The sequence below is a fragment of the Moschus berezovskii genome, chromosome 22 (assembly GCF_049115385.1).
Source record: "Moschus berezovskii isolate FMDL1 chromosome 22, NW_MosBer_1.0, whole genome shotgun sequence".
Lineage (NCBI taxonomy): Eukaryota > Metazoa > Chordata > Mammalia > Artiodactyla > Moschidae > Moschus > Moschus berezovskii.
Window position 1 is genome coordinate 8,479,222 of NC_142481.1, and position 18,761 is coordinate 8,497,982.

At 51.0% G+C, this 18,761-nt stretch overlaps 1 protein-coding gene across 8 annotated transcripts in view; it reads left to right on the plus strand.

Annotated features, from left to right (window-relative positions):
* Window positions 1-122: 122 nt before the first annotated feature.
* MAMSTR (MEF2 activating motif and SAP domain containing transcriptional regulator) overlaps window positions 123-18,761 on the plus strand; it is a 26,344-nt gene continuing 7,705 nt past the window's right edge. For 2 of the 8 annotated variants that reach the window (XR_008683906.2, XM_055411681.2), the window contains exons 1-8: window positions 123-950; window positions 1,497-1,580; window positions 2,748-2,786; window positions 3,402-3,577; window positions 3,750-3,934; window positions 4,255-4,357; window positions 4,530-4,808; window positions 5,001-5,204. Coding sequence is in view for 7 of the 8 variants with exons in the window: in XM_055411681.2 (XP_055267656.2) it covers window positions 791-950; window positions 1,497-1,580; window positions 2,748-2,786; window positions 3,402-3,577; window positions 3,750-3,934; window positions 4,255-4,357; window positions 4,530-4,808; window positions 5,001-5,204 (1,230 nt within the window). In the remaining variant the exon portion in view is untranslated. Of the gene's footprint in view, window positions 951-1,496; window positions 1,581-2,747; window positions 2,787-3,401; window positions 3,578-3,749; window positions 3,935-4,254; window positions 4,358-4,529; window positions 4,809-5,000; window positions 5,205-5,282; window positions 5,338-5,509; window positions 7,126-18,761 lie in introns of those variants that run through there. The other 6 variants (XM_055411674.2, XM_055411678.2, XM_055411676.2 and 3 more) reach the window with 6 other exon arrangements.

Below are 18,761 nucleotides of genomic sequence, written 5' to 3' on the forward strand. Positions count from 1 at the left end.
TCCGGAGCGGTAGTGGTGATGATTTTTTTATAAGATAAGTCACCAGGGCCCTTGCCTGGAGCATTGGGCTCCTGCCGAATCCACGAGGTATTTATAGCCACGGCCTCAGCTTGCCCTCTTTCCTGTAATCCAATCCAGGTGCTGGGACCTCCCACACACCTCAGGACGGAGCGCTAAACTTGTTCAGCTAAAGATCAGTCCTGCCAGTGGGAAACAGCCAACGCTCCCTTCGACCCCCATATCCCATACTCCAGCCTCTTCCCTCCGACCCAGGAGTCTGGGTTCCCAAGCCCCTTCTGGACCTTTGTGCCTGTCGGGCACCCTGCTGAGTCTCAACAACTCTTGTCCCTGTTCTTGACTCCCTCCTCCCTCACATCCGAAAATCTGGGCCCCTAACCCACTCCTCTCTCGGGCCCAGGAGTTCAAGCTTCTTTCTGCCTCTTTTTCTTCAAACCCAGGAATTTAGCTCTCCAATCCCCTCCTCCCTCAGACCCAGGAGGTTGGGGCTCCAGTTTGAACTTCCCCCACTCCCCCCCGCCCCGAATCCGACTCCTGCTGCTGCGTCAGGGAAAAAGTAAGCGACAGGTGGCACCTGTCTGCAGGGCCGGGGCAAGACCACCTGCCGCTGCTGCTCACCCCGAGCTCCTCTCTCGGCACCTGCCTCTGTCAGTCTGCCCGCCGCTGCCCAGTCCGACCCCGCAGCCCCAGGACGCGGAGGAGGAGCGAGCTGGGAACCCCGAGGTCCGCCCCGCCCCAGCCGCTCCCAGCCCGTGCTCCCTCCGTTCTCAGGATGCCAAGAGGGGCTCCTGTCTACCCGGCCCCGCTCCCGACACGCCCCCAAAAGGGTGGGGTCCGAGGCGGTCCCAGGCCAGTAGGGCGGAGCCTGCGGCCTCCAGCCTTGACCACCGGACTCGACCCACTCCAGAGCACCGCTGCGCAGAGTCCACCTGGTGAGAAGCCCCTGGGATAGGGGCTGGGAGGGGAATCCGCCTTAACTCTCCTGTCACCTCTGTGATCCCTGTCCCTTCCCCACAAACCGTGATGGATGACGCCCACCCACGGCCCCGCACCCTTCTCAAATTCAAGTGTCAGAGACCCTTCCACTCCCTAGGGACCTGTCGGATCCTCGCTTCCCCTCTTGATAAAGGCTATTGGATTCTAGACCCCTTAGAGTTCCTGCCCTTCTTCCCCCTTTCCCTCCATCTCCTTTCATAGACCCGGAGTCCAGGCCACCAGTGCCTTCCTTCTTAGGACCCAGGAGTCCCAGGCCTCAGGTGCTTCTTCCCCTAGGCTCCAGGAATTGGGGCCCTCGGCGTGTCCTCTCTCACACCCAGGAGTCTGGGCCCCCAGTCCCCTCTACCCCCAGGATCCAGAAGTTATGGCCCGAGGCCGCTCCTGTCTCTAGGTTCCTCAGGCCCTTTCCCTGCTGCGTTCACACGCAGGGGACGCCTCCTGACCTCCACTCTGACCCTGCCTTACCCCCTCCCCCCTTCCAGTCCAGGTCCCCATCCCAACCTTGGCAATGACCCTGGCGGCTTCCTCCCAGCGCTCCCAAATCATTCGGTCCAAGTTCCGATCTGGTGAGAGATTTCTTTCTGTGCACGTCGGGACGGGATCCTCCTGGTCCTGTGAATATACTCTCAACCTGGGAGTGTGCACCGCGGGGCGATGTGGGGAGGTGATCCCCAAGAGGCATGTGTTTTCCATGCAAAACATTATTTGTGTAGAAAGAAGGCCCCAGCAAAGGGGTGGAGTTCTGGTTGACAGTGAGTGTGCAAATAGCTGATGCAATGCTCACGTGAAGAGTGGGGAGTGGGCAGCCAGGGGTGGATGTGCAGAGGACCTAGGACTGCAAAGGAACAGGGGCTTAAAGTGACAAGTGCTCAAAGCAGAAGAGTGTCCACAGTGGGGACTTCAGAGTGGAACTACGGGCGAGGGGACAGTGAGCTCTCTAGCCTTGAAAGTGTCAAAGGTGGTATTTCAGGTCCCAGCACAGGTGGAAAGTGTGCAAGCGGGTGTATACCTGGAGGCCAAGTCCGGAGTAGACAGAGCATGCTTGAGAGTGCAGACGAGTCTGCTTCTGTGGTTGGGTGGGTGCAAAGACACTAGGAACCGGAGAGCAAGGAGTGTGCAAGAGTACATGTGCACAAAGAAACATGCAAAAAGAGATCCTGGCTCCAAAACTGGGGGTGAAATCCCTAGTGGACAACCAAGTGTGTTAATGTGGCTGGGTGTGTGCCAAGATGGTGAGGCAAGGGTGAAGAGTAGCAAAGAACACTGTGTATAAAAGTGGTGTAAGTGCAAGACTAGAGCCCAGGGAAATACATGCTTAGAGGTTGGTGTGCAAAAGGGGTGACTGAAGGGAGGCTGAGAAGTAGGGGGTGGGTGTGTGCAAAGCGGGATGCGCAGATAAAAGGAGGCAATGAAGTGCAGACACTAAGATGGCAGTTGGGCAGAGGCTAGGGTGGGCGCAGGCTTGCGAAGGGGGCAGGTCGGGGGGCAGGCTGCCTCCCGCCTGCACTCTGGCTGGCGCCCCGCCCCAGAACAGCTCTGGCCTTCGCTGCCGTGCTGGCAGGGAGCAGGCAGGAGGCCCGGGAAGGGAGCAGGCTGCCTGCCCACCCGCCTGCACGGGGTGTGTAAGGGGGCTGGACACACGTGTCCCGCCAACAACTGCAGCTCACACTCGCCTGCCAGGCCAGGCTCTTGGACACTCCCTTCCCGCCTCTCTCCTCCCACTCCTTCCACAGTCCTTCAGCTTCGGATCCACAGACGGTATCAGGACCCGAGTAAGTGTGGGCTCTGAAAGGGAGGGAATGGTGGCCCCACTTCCCTTAGGGCACCCTGGGGGGCAGCTGCCACACATCTTGCTTTGGCTCCTGAGCCCAGTCTCTGTGCCCCAGGGTTCACTGTGGTCCCCTTCTGTCCTTCCCCAGAACCCACGGGTACAGATTCCCAGCTGCCCCACCGGCTAGGAGCTTCTCTTCCTGCCCTTGGGCTTTTCCCACTCCAGTGAAATGCAGGAATCCAGATCCTGTTTCTTGGGAAAATATAGGCATCCCAGACTCCACACTTGGCACATATGCAAATCTCAGGATGTGTCTTTCAGCTTCTCTCTCTCCCCAAGAACCCAGAGTGCTGGCTCCACCCTTCTCCCAGCAAAACCTCAGAAATCTGGGATCCTGTTACCACACCCCTTGATGGCTGAGATTCCTGCCTTTTTTGAGAATGTAAAAGTCTGGGTCCCTTGCACTTCTGCCCTTAGATCCAGGAATCCTGGCACTTAGCTCCCACCACTTGGTTTTCACTCCCCACATCTGTCCTTCTGCACTTGGGGGCTGGGGCCTCCAGGGCCCTCCTTCCCACACAGCCTTGTTTCTCCCTCCCTGGCTTGCTGCCTGCAGTCCTCTCAGAGTCCTTTGCTGCCTCTCCAGTCTTGGATCCTGATCCATGGATCTCAACTGCAGATCCGGCTCTGGCTGTGGCCCCTGCCTCCCCATTGGGCCCAGCCCCTTTCCTCTTCAACCCTGAAGTCCTTCTTCCTGAGCTGAAACCCTGCCCTTGGAGGTCCCTGAAGAAGGTGAGTCTCTATCAAAGTGAAGGGAAGTCCTCCTGAGAGTCTAGCCTTGGTCTTCCTTACTGCTGCCCATTTTGCTTCTCTCCGATGGTAACAAGCCGACCCCATACTTTGCATGGGGTTCTGAGACAGGAGAGCAGGAACGGAGTATATGACATCATATCTGCTTTTTCAGGAGTCTCCCAAGACCTCCCAACACTGGAGTGAGTCCAAGCCCAAGGGGAACTTGACATACCACCAGTACATACCCCCAGAGCCAAGACAAGGGTGCAGGGCAGACCCCCAGGTTGAAGGGTCGTCCTTGGATCCCCCTGGACCGCCTCTGTGGGAAGGGACAACCTCACAGCAGCCACCTCCTAGGTATGACCCCCATTTTGTTCTCCAGGAAGTTCAGGCCCCCAGCTCCCTCCTCCTCCAGGACTCAAGAGTTCAGGTCCTCAGCCCCCTCTTCCTTCAGTTCCCAGGAATCCTGACCTCCTACCCAAGAGTCTGACCCCTCTCCCCTCAGTTCCTCTTCTCCCATGCATGGGAACTAGCCTCCCGTGCTTGCTCGCTCAGAGCCGCATAACTCGGGTCCCTCACTTTCCCGCATCTTCATGAATCCATGTCTTTGAGGACTCCAGAATGCCTTCTCTCTCTGCTCCTTCTAACCTCTGTTTCCCCCTCGAAACTATCGCCAGGATGAAGCCCACACCCCTCACTCCCTCCCCACCAGGAGTCCCCAGCCCCTCGCCCCTGCCACATAAGTTGGAACTTCAGACCCTCAAACTGGAGGAGCTGACGGTGAGTTTGGGGAGTTTCGAGGTTAAGTCTAACCCTACAACCTTTGCTCCGTTGGAGATCCGGGTCCCCAGTTCGTCCTCTCTCGGGTTCCAAATGTCCAGCCCTCGCAAACCCCCACCTGCGCCCCAGAGCCCGCCTAGCACGTCCGTCCTCTCCCCTCCTCCCACCCTAGGTCTCAGAGCTCCGACAGCAGCTGCGGCTGCGGGGCCTCCCGGTGTCGGGGACCAAGTCAATGCTTCTGGAGCGCATGCGCGGCACTGCCCTGCTCCGCGAACGGCCGAAGGCTCGGCGCGAGGACAGTGCGGCGGCCGCCCCCTGGCCTCGCTTCAGGCCCAAGGCTTTGGGAGCCGCCCGGAGTGCGTGCTCGGTGAGGGCGGGGCTGCGTGCGTGGACCAATGAAGAGAAGCCAAAGCGCGATGGACGGCAAGCCAAGAAAAGAACAGCCAATAAAGTGTGGGGGCGTGGTTAAGAGCAAAGGGGGAGGATCTTAGGAGAAGGGAAGCCAACGAAAGAAAGGGGCGTGGTATAAAGGGCGGGGTCAATGAGTGAAGGGCGGGACGCAGGCCAGGGGGTGGAACCACAGATGGCTAGTGGGTGGGGTTGACCCCCCAGTGGGCGCGGCTTATAGAAACTACCCTTCCAGTTCAAGCTGAGTCCAACATCTCATTCGCCGCCTCCTCCACGTGCCGCGGAAACCCTGGTGACTGCTTCGGCTTCGTCTCCGGTTCCGGTTGCGACGACGGCTCAGGCTCCAACTCCAGCTCCAGTGCCGGTCCCTTCCTCAGCACCGGCCTCAACAGGCCTGACCCTGGAGGAGGAGCTGCAGGAAGCGATCCGCAGAGCGCAGGTGAGAGAGAGCGGGCCTAGGGTCTCAGACAGGATCAGGCTGGAGTCCCAGGTTCACGCTGCTGCTCCCTGTCCGCAGCTGCTTCCGAACCGGGGCATTGATGACATCCTGGAGGATCAGGTGGAGCCCGAGGGTAAGAGCCGAACTCCTAGATTTGAGGAAAAGGGGGACGGGGTCCAAGGTTCTGGATTCCTGGGTCTTAGGGAGGAGTGGTCTGGGGACCTAGACTCCTGGAAAGGACAAATAGGGGACTAGGGTCCGGACCTCTGCCTTCCTAAGCTCACGCTACCTTTCTTCTCCTGCAGACCCGCTGCCCGCCATCCCCTTGGATTTCCCCGGCTCCTTCGACGTGCTGTCCCCCTCCCCGGACTCTGAAGGCCTCTCTTCTGTCTTCTCTTCCTCACTTCCGTCTGCCACGAATTCCCCGTCCCCCTCTCCCAGGGGCCCAATGGACTCCTTGGATTGGCTGGAGGCTCTGAGTGGGGGTCCCCCGCTGGGCTGTGGCCCCCCAGCCCCCAGCATTTTCTCTGCTGACTTATCTGATTCCAGTGGCATCAGGCTGTGGGACCTGCTGGAGGATCCATGGTGATGGATTTTGGGGTTTCCAGGGACTGCGAAATGGTGGGATGGAGAGGTCACAGAGATAGGCTCTGTGTGTGTGTGTGGCGGGGTGGGCAGAGGCGGTTGGAACAACCTGCAGAGCCCCTCCCACCACAGACACAAAATCAGAGATAACTCTCATCTCCACCTGGCCCCAGCACTGTTGCTGACATGCCAGCCTCCTAATTTTCTGCCTCACCTCCATATGATCCCCTCTGTGCTCGTGTTGTTGGGAGCAAAGAGGTTTCATTTGCTGCTGACCAGGACAAACAAGCTGCTTGATGCTTCCTTCAGAGACCTCATGGATGTTTTTGTTCCACGCTATCACCCCCACATCTCACCGACTAGATGGCTGCCTGTTGCTGGGGAGCCTGGAAGGTGGTCTCTGCTTTTTTGGATGCAACAGGGATACCGGGATGAGTGGGGAGAGAGAATAGTCTGCCAGACCCTTGGCTTCTGACTGGAGATGAGAAAAATCAGATGTGTCATGAATCTGAGGTCAGATTCTCTTAGAAGCAGAATCTGAGACAAGATCCTTGTGTCCATGATTTAGTAAAGACATGCTCCCAGGAGAAAACAATAAAGGAATAGACGAAACAGAACAGGGAGGGGGAAGAAGACTAGCAAGGGTGAGATGTCAGGTGAAGTCCCAACCTCAGCCTGATACTGTGGGGAGCTCTGGAGGATAAATCAAGTTGTAGAGTTGTTCCCACCTTGAAGCAAAGGGAACCGGGCCTCTGAGGCAAATGGAAATTCCTGCTTGGGTTTATTATTGCTGAATAACAAACCACCCCAAGATTTAGATTGTTCTCAATTCCACGTGTGTTAAGTCTCTTCAGTCTTGTCCAACTCTTTGCAACTCCATGGCCTGTAGTCCACCAGGTTCCTCTGTCCAAGGGGTTTTCCAGGCAAGAATACTAGAGTGGGGCTGTCATTTGCTTCTCCAGGGGATCTTCCTGACCCAGGGATGGAAACTGCTTCTCTTATGTCTCCTGCATTGGCAGCTGGGTTCTTTACCACTCGCGCTACTTGGGTCTAGCCTGTAATTGTTCACAATTCCATGGAGTGACTGGGCTTAGTGACATGGTTCTTTGGCACCATACAGCATCAACTGAAGCCACAGTTATCTTAGGGCCCAGTGGGGCTATAACATCCGAGATGGCGCACTCAGATGCATCTGGCCCCTTGGTAGGGATGGCCAGGAGGCATGACTCTGCTGGACTGTGGGATGTCTGGACTTCTCACATTCTCTACGTAGTCTCATTGCTATCCCCCTCCATGTGGTTTCTTTCTCCAACAGGTAGCTGGACCCCTTACTTGGTAGCTCTTTGGTGTCTTTCTATATTTCTGGAGCTTTGACATCTGGGGCTTTGCTGATGGAGGGACTGCCCTCCCAGGGCTGGCCAATTCCTAGAGGTAAGAAAGGACTCACACCTAAGCCTGCCCTTCACATGCAAACCAACCAACCCAGAGCCTGTACCTCAAACCACTTCCTGTATGGACTTCTATATTTCAGGTCACTATTCACTTGCCCCTTGTCTTTTGGAAGACACCAAAGAATGCTCTCCAAAGTGAGCATTCCTCAGGGAAGGAAGCAGAAACTTCCGATTTTTTAAAGACTCAGCTTGGAACTGGCACAGTGTCGCTTCCACCACATTCTACTCCTTAATGTAAGTCGGGGGCAGGCCAGGCTGAAGATGAGAGAATACTACACAAATGTATGAATTTCAGGGGCATGGTCATTGGGGGCTATCTTTGGAGACTTGCTACCATATGCCTCTAAGGCAATCGTGGGCCGCAGGTCACAAGAAGGGGGCAAGAAATAAACTCCCAGGCACCTTGAGCCCAACAGCAGTCCTGGAAACAAAGTTGCAGGGTAAGTTCTTAGCAGCAAGCTGTTTTAAAATATAGATTTTATAATTATTCAGGTATAGTGAAGCCAATAGATCAGGAGACAATTGTTATTTTCACAGGTCCCAAAGGCAGGGGGCATTGCCAAGCTATGCAGGGCTATATGGAGAAGCACCAGGGTCAGGACGTAGAGAGGAAGAGGAGAAACTTGGACCCGAGAGTCTTTATTGTGGTTTCCTTAGGAAATAACAGATGCGCCAAGGATCTGTAAGCTCAGGATTGTCTACTTTGAATAATGTCAGCAGGCTCTGGGGTGTAAGAGTTGTCCCCAGCTACCTGGAACTTGGCCTTGGAGGGGCAAGTGAATAGTGACCTGAAATATAGAAGTCCATACAGGAAGTGGTTTGAGGTACAGGCTCTGGGTTGGTTGGTTTGCATGTGAAGGGCAGGCTTAGGTGTGAGTCCTTTCTTACCTCTAGGAATTGGCCAGCCCTGGGAGGGCAGTCCCTCCATCAGCAAAGCCCCAGATGTCAAAGCTCCAGAAATATAGAAAATAAAAGGCATGATTAATGCATGAAACACTCAGAAGCTGAGTGTTGGGTGCACAGAACTGGTAAGAAGAATGTGAGGGGACCTGGGCATGCCAACAATGGTGTCCACTACAAGTGAGAATATGCTGCGGATTGGTTATGTGTTACAGTGCCTAGAGCCGTGACTTCCCTTGTCACTGTCATGTAAGTTTCTTTATTCATTCCTACAGCCCAGTGTGCCTGAGAGAGTTCACTGAGACTGTCCACAAACCAGACCTGGCAAGTGACAAGCACTGATAAATATTAACCACCATTACTAGTTGCTGATCAACAATTCTAGTGCCTCAAAGTGGGTAAACTCCAGTGAATGTTGAAGATTCAAGATAAAAATGGAAGGGAACAAATGCTCATTACCGTGAGGGAAAGGGAATCTTTGGTGTCTTCCAGACCCATCTGGTGGAATTTGTCACCCTCACTTTCCAGAGGAAATAATTAAAGATCAGAGAAGGGGAGTGACCTGCCCAGTGTCACACAGACAGGAGGTGTTGGAGTAGGGTTTTAGATTAGATTCATAAATTCACAGCCTGTGCCTCAGGGTTGAAAAATCAAAGAGCCTCGATCTCTGCTCCGGTGAAGCTCAGACATTTGAAAAGAGTCCCAATGCAGAGTGATAAATATTTTCATGGCAGTGGGATAGGAGGGGCATGAATCCTAGAAAGTACCAGAATTTACAGGGGAATGGGACAGGGTGGTCAGAGGAAACATTTTTTGCTAAGACTCAAAGGATTAAGGAGGAGAGTCAGGAATCCCTTGGAAGACAGCATCCTTGTTGAGGAAGAACACACAAAGCCTTGAGGGTGTGAAGAGTGCTGTTACGTGGGGAACTGTGTGAGGTCAGGGTTCCTGGAATAAAAAGTAGATGTCTGTGCTATGGCAGAATCTGGGACTAGAGAGGTGGGTGGCGGCTGGGTCTTGCAGGATCCTTTATGTCGGGCTGAATGTTGCTGGGAAAGGGATACAGTCAGCCCTGGGGAAGGGGTCTTCCTCTGTTTCTGTTTCCCTTCTGACACTTCTGTGCCTCTGTTCCCACCTCTGCCTGCCCCTGTGTCCTCCTCAGTCTGTCCCCATCTCTCCTACGTCCAGAGGAGGGCAGCATTGGGCTGAGAGCCTGCGGGCCCTATGTGCAGTCCCAGAGAGGAGCCGAGGCTAGGGGCAGCTAGCTAAGGAACTGGAAGATGGAGATGGGACAGACAGACCTAGGAATGGGTGGGGTGTGCAGGTGTGAATCCAGAACCTGAGGGACGGGCTTGGGTCCTGTCTTCTCCTCTGCCTGTCCCCCAGCCCTTCTCCAGAAGTTTTGTTGCAGGAAGGGGGACCCCTTCCAGGGCTCGAGAGTGGGCTCTTGTCTAACACTGAGAAATGAATTGTCCAAGGAAACACACGGACAGTTTGTGTTGACAAAGCAAGAGATTTTATTGGAAAGGGTGAGAAGTGCTCTGCCACATGACTCGCAGTCTCTGGGTTATCTTTGGCTGATAATTCCGACTCATAGTCCTTCCTGATGGATCACGCATTGCTCAGCCAAGATGGATGTCAGCAAGAAGGATTCTGGCAGGAGGTAGTACACATGAGGTTTCCTTCTGACCTCTCCTGAACTCTTCTGGTCGGCGGTGGTTTATTAGTTCCGTGTTCCTTACCCGAACCGCCTGCCATAAAATAACTCACCAGATGGTTACTATGGTGCCTGCCCAGCGTGGATGGTTTCAGTCAGTGTACCTCCCCCAACAGTTTCAGCCGCTCCTTCCTGCCCCTGAAGAGAGTGCTGGGCCTCCCCCCAAGGGGCAGGAAAAATGAGGGCTGGACCTATGGGAGAGCTGGGGGGAGGATGAGGTCAGATGGGGGCGTCTCCTACCATGCTGCCTTTCCATGATCTCAGTGGAAGCATGAAAAAGACCAAGAATATATTTGGGGTAACCATTCCCTTCTCCAGGGAATCTTCTCAACCCAGGGATCAAACCCGGATCTCCTGCATTGCAGGAAGATTCTTTACCGTCTGAGCCACCAAGGAAGCCCAATGTTTGACAAACTACCCAAATTACTAATTTAACTTATAGACATATTCCCTAGAAGGGTCCATTCATATTCATTGGGTAGACTGGAGAAGGATATACACCTGTGTGTATTTCTCTCTCTTCTTTCTTTTCTTCTGGGGGTGCAGCTTGTGGGATCATAGTTGCCTAATCAGGGATTAGACCCACTCCCTTGGCCTTGAAAGCCCAGAGTCCTAACCACAGGACCACCAAGGAATTCCTTTAAAAAAAATAAATTCTCCCTCTTCTCTTTCCACCTTACCCCTTCCTCGCTGTCTTTTTCCCACCCCCTCTGTTGCCACATATCTAGTTGGCTGCTTCCAACGCGGACTTCTAGTCTACCTTCACCTTATTTCTTCCTTCTGTTGCACCGGTGGCGGCCACCCCCCAGCTCCCAGCTCCACCAACCACCCCAGACCGTCATCCTCACCCTCCTCCTCTCCATCCCCATCACGCAGCCTCCTCTCCCTCATCGTCATCATCAAGCACAGCCCCTTAGGGACCCATGGGAGAATTTCTCTGGGAAACACACCCAGGAGTGGGCTGACACAGCAGCAGGTGCCACGGTGGTTGAGAGTCTCATCTCTGGGGTCAAATCCACCTGAGTGGACTTATCTCTCCATCACTAACTTCATGGCCTGGAGCGAGCCATGCAAACTCTCAGTGCTTCAGTTTCTTCATCCATAAAATGGGAATGAAGGACTTTGTGGGGTTGGTGTGAGGAATAACCAAGTTAACTTGTGTAAAGTGCTGGGAACGATGCTGGCATACAGCAAGTGCTCATTGTCAGCAATTGTTGGACTTCCCTGGTGGTCGTGTAGTTAAGAATCCACCTGCCAATGCAGAGGACACAGGCTCCATCCCTGGGCCGAGAGGATCCCACATGCCACGGGGCAACTAGCCCCATCCGCCACAACAACTGAGGCCACGTGCTTCCACTACTGAAGCCCGAGACCATGCTCTGCAACAAAAAGCCTGCCCACCGCAATGAAGAATAGCCCCCACTCACAACTAGAGAAAGCCCACGCACAGCAACAAATGTCTAGTATAGCCAAAAAACAAAACAAATAATTTGTTTTAGGTCAAAGACTTTTAGTTCCTCCTCAAGGGCTGTATATAATATTCTGAGTCATCCTTCGAGCCGTTTTGCAGATACTGAAACCCCCACCAGGTGAAAGACGTTAATTATATGCTGCCCACAAGTTTGCAGACCCCAGACTGGTTGGAACCAGAAGGCTGATGATGTTACCTTACCACCAACCAATCAGAAGAATGTCCAAGAGCTGATTACACACCCTACAACCACCCTTCTGCTCCCATCTTGAAAAATCTTCCCCTAAAAGCCACGGGGAAGTTTGGGTCTTTTAAGCACCAGCTGCCTGGACTCCTTGCTTGGTGCCTGCAGTAAATGCTGTGCTTTCCTTCACCACAACCCAGTGTCAGAAGATTGGCTTTACGGCACATGGGCAAGCAGACCCAAGTTTGGATTGGTAACAGAAGCAGATCAATGGTTGCTTTTTAGGATTTAGTTGCCGATCCAGCAACACAATCAATATCAGAATGTTGTCATCACCACAAAGAAAACCATATACCCGTTAGCAGTCACTGCCCATTTCCTCCCAAACTTCCCCCCACTGTGCGTGTGTGTGTGTGCGTGAAGTTAGTCACTCAGTTGTGTCTGACTCTTTGGGATCCCATGGACTGCAGCCCACCAGGATCCTCTGTCCATGGAATTCTCCAGGCAAGAATACTGGAGTGGGTAGCCGTGCCCTCCTCCAGCGGATCCTCCCGATCCAGGGATTGAACCTGGGTCTTCTGCATTGCAGGCAGGTTCTTTACCGTCTGAGCCACAAGGGAAGCCTCCTCCCACTAGGCAACTCCTAATCTACTTTTTGTCTCTCTGGATTTGCCTGTTCTGGACATTTCATATGCATGGAATTGTTAGTGGTCCATGTATTCAGCTTCTTTCACTCAGCATAATGTTTCCAAGGTTGGCATATGTTTTAGCATGTACAGTATTGAAACAGAGCAGGATCACATGGTTCTTCCCCACCGTGTCTTCTGCTTGCCTTTTGTCTGTGGAAAAACTTTAGTCAAAGGATTAATTTAATCAGAGAAGGGAGAAAATGCAGAAGGAAAGAAAACCGGTTCAACAGGATGAAAAAATAACAATTGAGTCAGTAAGCAGAGTCAAGGACCTTTAGTTCCTCTTCAAGGGCTATGTAATAGATAATATTCTGAGCCATGTCTTGTGAGCTGGCTTGTAGATATTGAAATCTCCACTGGGTTGAAGAAATTAACTAAATGATGACCAGATGGTAGCCAGGACATGAGCTGCTACAATTCTGAGAATTGGCCTCATGAAATGGGAAAAACTGACCCTGGAACTGAAGATTAACTGTATTTAAAACAATCAGGATGATGCTCATCATGTCACCACATGACCAATTTCAAGATGACTGTCAGCTGTCTGTGACATTTCTACACGTAGCCTCCTCCTTCGGTCTATGAAACCTCTTTCCCACTGATTGTCAGGGTGTGGTGGAGCGGGTGGTGGTGGGGGCCGGCCTTTGAACAGAAGTCCACCCTCCCTGCCCCCAGTTACCAGCATCCAAAATAACGCCGACTTTCCTTTCCGCAAACTTTGCCTCTTAGCTTTTGGGGTGTAAGCAGCCAGACGCCCACATTTGGCTATAGAATTTCGCTCCTTTTTATGAATGAATAATATGCCATTTTAAGGACCCGCTGTATTTTGTTCATCCCTTCAGGAGTTGATGGACATTTTGGTTGTTTTTACTTTTGGGCTATAATGAATAATGTTGCTATCAAGTGAGTGACTATTATTGTCTATAAACTGTTTCACTAAAACTGGGAAATAAAGACCAAGCAGGGACTTCCCTGGTGGTCCAGTGGTTAAGACTCCACACTTCCAATGCAGGGGCATTGATCCCTGGTCGGGGAACGGAGATCTCACATGCCAAGGGGCACGGCCAGAAAAAAAAAAAACAAACCAAGCAAACCAAGTAGAACAAAATGATTATGTTTACAGACCCATCTAGAGATGGTAAAAGGATAAAGAAAGATAAGAAATATGCCAGCAAAAGTGAGAGTCACCGTTAGCCGCAGGAGCGGAGAGAGGCTTTCTGATGGCATCGCAGGTGTGCATTAAAGGGTGAACTCAACAGTCTTGGGATGCTCAAACCCCGCGTATTCCAAAGAGAGGACTGACCCGTCACTGGCTCCTGGCACATGACCTCGAAGCCCTTGGCCTGTCCTACCTGATAAGAGTGTCTTTGTTTACCTGGGGGCTTGGACTGCACTGCATCAGCTTGACTTCTGGTGGTGCCAGGAAACTGAGTAGCTCAGGTCAGTCACACGGGCATCCCGACATTCCTACGTGACTGACCCACGGTAAAAATCCTGGACGCCAAGGCTTGCAGCAGCTTCTCTGTTTGGCGATACTTAGCACTGTGTCGTCACACGTGGTTGCCGGAGGAATTAAGTGCTGCTCATATGACACCACCGGGGGAGAGACCCCTGGAAGCGTCCACCTGGTCTCGCCTGGACTCTACTCTGTGTCCCTTTTGCCTCTGCTGATTTTAATTTGTATCTTTTCACTGTGCCTGTATGCCTGCAAGGTCACTTGCCATGTACAATTCTTTGAGACCCCCTAGACTGTAGCCTGCCAGACTCCTCTCTCCATGGGATTCTTCAGGGAAGAATACTGGAGCCGGTTGCTGGGCCCTTCTCCAGGGGAATCTTCCTGGCCCAGGAATCAAACCCGTGTCTCCTGCACTGGCAGGAGGGTTCTTTACAGGGACAGGGGAGCCTGGTGGACTTCCATCTATGGGGTCACACAGAGTCGGACATGACTGAAGTGACTTAGCAGCAGCAGCAGCACCACCACCACCTGGAAAGCCCCATCTTTTCACAGTAATAAAACACAAACGTGAGTCTAAGGGCTTTGCTGAGTCCTATGAGTCATTCCAGCAAATTATTGAACCTGAGAGTGGTCGTGGGGTCCCTGGAAACATCTGGCCTTAAGCTGGATAGAGGTTTCTGCTCTGTTATTCTTTAAACTATACATTTTATGAATGTTTCACATGTATGATGTTAGAATTTTAAAAATAATCATCAGGACTTTGTAACTGACAGAAGGTGGCAAATAAAGAAAAGGAAAGAATTAAAACCCAGGATTGGGTTGACGCAGAGGGCTTGGTGTGGCTGATGAGAAAAGATGCGAAAGAGAAATAGCTTAAGGGGAGAAAAATGAAGAATTAGTGAATTCACCTTGGCCTATTGAGTTCGAGAATCTGAGAATCTTGCTTAGTAGACTGACTTCAAAGCTCAGGAGAAGTGATAAAAAGACTAAAAGAGATCTCACTCAAAGAGAAATATAATTGAAAAAGATGCCCCCCCTCCATCCCTGCCAAAGCAACTGAAGAGGGACTCCCCTAGTGGTCCAGTGATTAAGAATCTGCCTTCCAATACAGGAATGTGGGTTTGATCCCTGATCAACGAACTAGGATCCCTCCTGCTGCTGGGCAGCTAAGCAGCCCTGCCACAACTAGAGAGCTTGCATGCTGCAACATCTTGCATGCTTGCTGTGAGCCCACATGCTCTAGAGCCTGTGGACAGCAATGAGAGAAAGCCTCCGAGCTGCAAAGCAAATATTCAGCACAGGTCAAAAAAAAAAAAAAATCAGAGAAAAATTTAAAAGTAATATCCAAATTTGGCAAGATTGGGAGAATGGGCTGGGACAGAATTTTTTTTTTCCCACAAGTTATGCAGCACAATTGATTTTAAATTCACACTCCATGACCCAGAAATTTCAATTCTAATAATATATCCTTAAAAAGAAGTATTAGTACGCATGCATAAAGATTTTTCACACTACAGCCAAAAATGGCAAATGACAAGGATATTCTCCCCAGCGTTATTTGTAAAAGCAAAAAATAACAAATGCCCTTAAAACCTTCAGTAACAGTATGGATGTACCACAGTTGATGAATACAATAGAATTTTCTGCAAGTACCAAAGGGACTGGAAAAATGCTGCTTCCACACAGCGGAAAAACGAGCATTCAGTCACTCAGTTGTGCCTGACTCTTGGCGACCCCATGGACTGTAGCCCACCAGGCTTCTCTGTCCATGGGATTTTCCAGGCAACAATACTAGAGCAGGTTGCCATTTCCTTCTCCAAGGAATCTTCCCAACACAGGGATCGAACCCACATCTCCTTCCACTCCACTTCCAATCCTGACAAGCAGGTTCGTTTACCACTGAGCCCCCAGGGAAGCCCCCTTTACAGAGCAGATTTATAAAGAACAGCAAGTTGCTCAAGTTTGTATGATTCCATATTTGAATAAAAAATGACACATGATCTTTTTTCCATTTTATACTTTTGTTTTTACATTTTGTATTTTTTAAGTTTTCTTTCTGTAAGCTTGCTTTTTCTCCTCTGGATGTGTCACTATTGTTTGTTAAGAAGTCATTTTTCAGTCATTAATTTGTAACGCTACCCTCAACCTGCATTAAATTCCCCAGTGGATTTCTATCCATCTCTGACCTTTCCAAGCAGTTCCCTTCATCTGTTTTCCATGCACTGGGATCACACTGTTTTATTTATTGAGGCGTGACATTAGTTTTTAACATCTGGTAGAGCCTCCTTTTCTCAGCACTCTCTGCTTTTGGAATTTTTCTTTTTTTTCCTTTGGCTGTGCTGTGAGGCATATGTGGGGTTTTAGTTCCTTGACAAGAGATCAAACCCATGCCCCCTGCAGTGAAAGTGTAGAGTCTTAACCAGCGGACACCCAGTAAATTCCCTGGAATTTTTTAAGTAATTCTATTATTAAACTTTTTTTTTTTTTTTGTCTAAAGGGATGTTTCTGGCCCTAAAATAAAAATGTGAGAGTCATCAAAATACAGCTATGAAACTATGAAATCACCCAGGGAGAAAAATAAGCCATGGATAGAACCCCCAGGGAATGCTAATTCTTAGAAAAAGCACCCCGTAACCACAAACACAGTTAATTAAATCGAACAGACCAGGCACAACCAACCTTTGACTGAGCCTTGGTTGACTGAAGAAGCTCTGTAAAACCACCAGAAACAACGCTTTCCCCTCCTTACTATCTTGCCATTGTTCAGTCGCCAAGTCGTGTCCGACTCTTGGCGACCCCACGGACTGCAGCGCACCAGGCTTCCCCGTCCTTCACCGTCTCCCAGAGCTTGCTCAAACTCACGTCCATTGAGTCGGTGATGCCATCCAACCACCTCACCCTCTGTCGTCCCCTTCTCCTCCTGCCCTCAATCTTTCCCAGCATCAGGGTCTTTTCCAATGAGTCAGCTCTTTGAATTAGGTAACCAATGTATTAGAGCTTCAGTACCACTCCTTCCAATGAGTATTCAGGGTTGATTTCCTTTAGGTTTGACTGGTTTGATCTCCTTGCAGTCCAAGGGACTCTCAAGAGTCTTCAACACCATACTGAATTAGTCTCCTAGGGTTGCTGTAGCTAAGTACCCCAAACTGAGTGGGTTAAAAAGCAGAAATGTAGAATCTGGGGGGTGAGTATAATTTCCTAGGTAATGACAGAAGATGTAGCAGTGAGGAAACATCCCAGGAGAAATACCTCCCGTCCTACTATCCTGCCCCACACAGTCACCCTCCAGGGTCTGAAGTGAGCTGAGCAGGCTCTGGGGTGGAGAGGATGAACTGTCAAATGAAGCAGTTGAGGGCAGCCCTCGGGAGGGTACCTGAGGTGGAAGGGAAGTCAGCAGTGTGAACACGTGTCTTCCTGTGCTAACTGACACTTGTTCATCATCGTTTGCAAACCATGTCTTCAATTGTTTTGGCCCATGGTTTCTAACGAAGTAATCGTCTTTTTCTTACTGACTTATAGGCACTGTTTACGTACTCGGCATGTGAGCCTTGTGAAATGTGGATATTGCAAACATGAAAATATATCTCTTTTTTTGGAAAGCACCAGAGTCTTAACCACTGGACTACCAGGGAAGTCCCTGTTTAGCTTGTTTTTAGAGAGACTTTTATACGTGTCCAGGTGGAGATGGTGGTGACTTCTACCAGGATGGAATGGTGATGATTAAGAAAAAAAAGAAGATCACAGATTCAGGGTACATTTTCAAGGGAAAGCTGACAACTTGCTGTTCGAGTAACTGTGAAAGAAAAAAATCAAGAGTAAGTTTAAGTGTTTGGTTGAAGTAAACAGACAGTGCCATTTACTGAGGTGGGGACAGGCAGGGGAAGGCTTTGAGGGCAGCTGGAATCCAGGGGGGAGACGTGGTCATGGCCGTTTTTGGAAACTATGGCCCACTGTGATGTTGCTTTAATTTAGAAGCATGTGAAATATGACCCCCCCAAGTTCATTTGTAGATGTCCATGAAGAAAATCAGTTCAGTTCAGTTCAGTCGCTCAGTCGTGTCCGACCCTCCGCGACCCCATGAATCACAGCACGCCAGGTCTCCCTGTCCATCACCAACTCCCGGAGTACACTCAAACTCATGTCCACAGAGTCGGTGATGCCACCCAGCCATCTCATTCTCGGTCGTCCCCTTCTCCTCCCGCCCCCAACCTTTCCCAGCATCAGAGTCTTTTCCAGTGAGTCAACTCGTCGCATGAGGTGGCCAAAGTATTGCAGTTTCAGCTTCAGCATCAGTCCTTCCAATGAACACCCAGGATTGATCAATGGAGAATGCTAAATTAGTAAATGAACGTTGAATTTATTTTTTTTTAATAGCAAACCCTGGTCTAGTGATCGCCAGCCACTCAAGCTGTACAAAGTAAGGCTGGCAATTTGAAAGGGGACGCCTTCAATACAATCACCAAGAAACTCATCAGCTGAGTAAAGTAATGTGGCCTTCCATTCCATGGGTACCAAGCCACAAGAAAGGGTCCCAAGAGCAGCAGCCAGAGACCGCAGGGCCTGCAAGGGGATGTGAGATGGTCGTCAACTGAAGCCGTGCCTGAACCTGAGGCATGCGGGCGGGATGCTCCAGCTCACCCACTGGCGACAGAAAACACACGTTTTATGGCAAGACAGGAAAAACGTAAACATGAAAACGCTTCTCTGCCCTTTGACCTCCCCTCTCCACACACTGTGCCTCTTGTGTCTGCATTACCCACCGACCAAATCTCCCCCATGGGCGGGAATACGTGCTCAGTCACGAAGGGCCACATTCTCCCAGCAAAATCTAGACAACTCCTTGAAAGATAGCATTCCTGCTTGATCTAAGAAGGGGTCACGTGACCCTGGATGCCCCAGGATGACTCTTAGATCTGGATTATGTAAACTGTCAATAGCATGTCATTTGGTGAACAAGCCACAGACTCAAAAAAAAAAAAAAAAAGAACCAAAAAACAGCTTATATAACTATCCCTTGAAATCTAACCAATGGAACAGTACTCAGACTTGAATGTTCTTCTTGGGTTAAGTACTAAATCACTTCAGTCGTGTCTGGCTCTGTGGA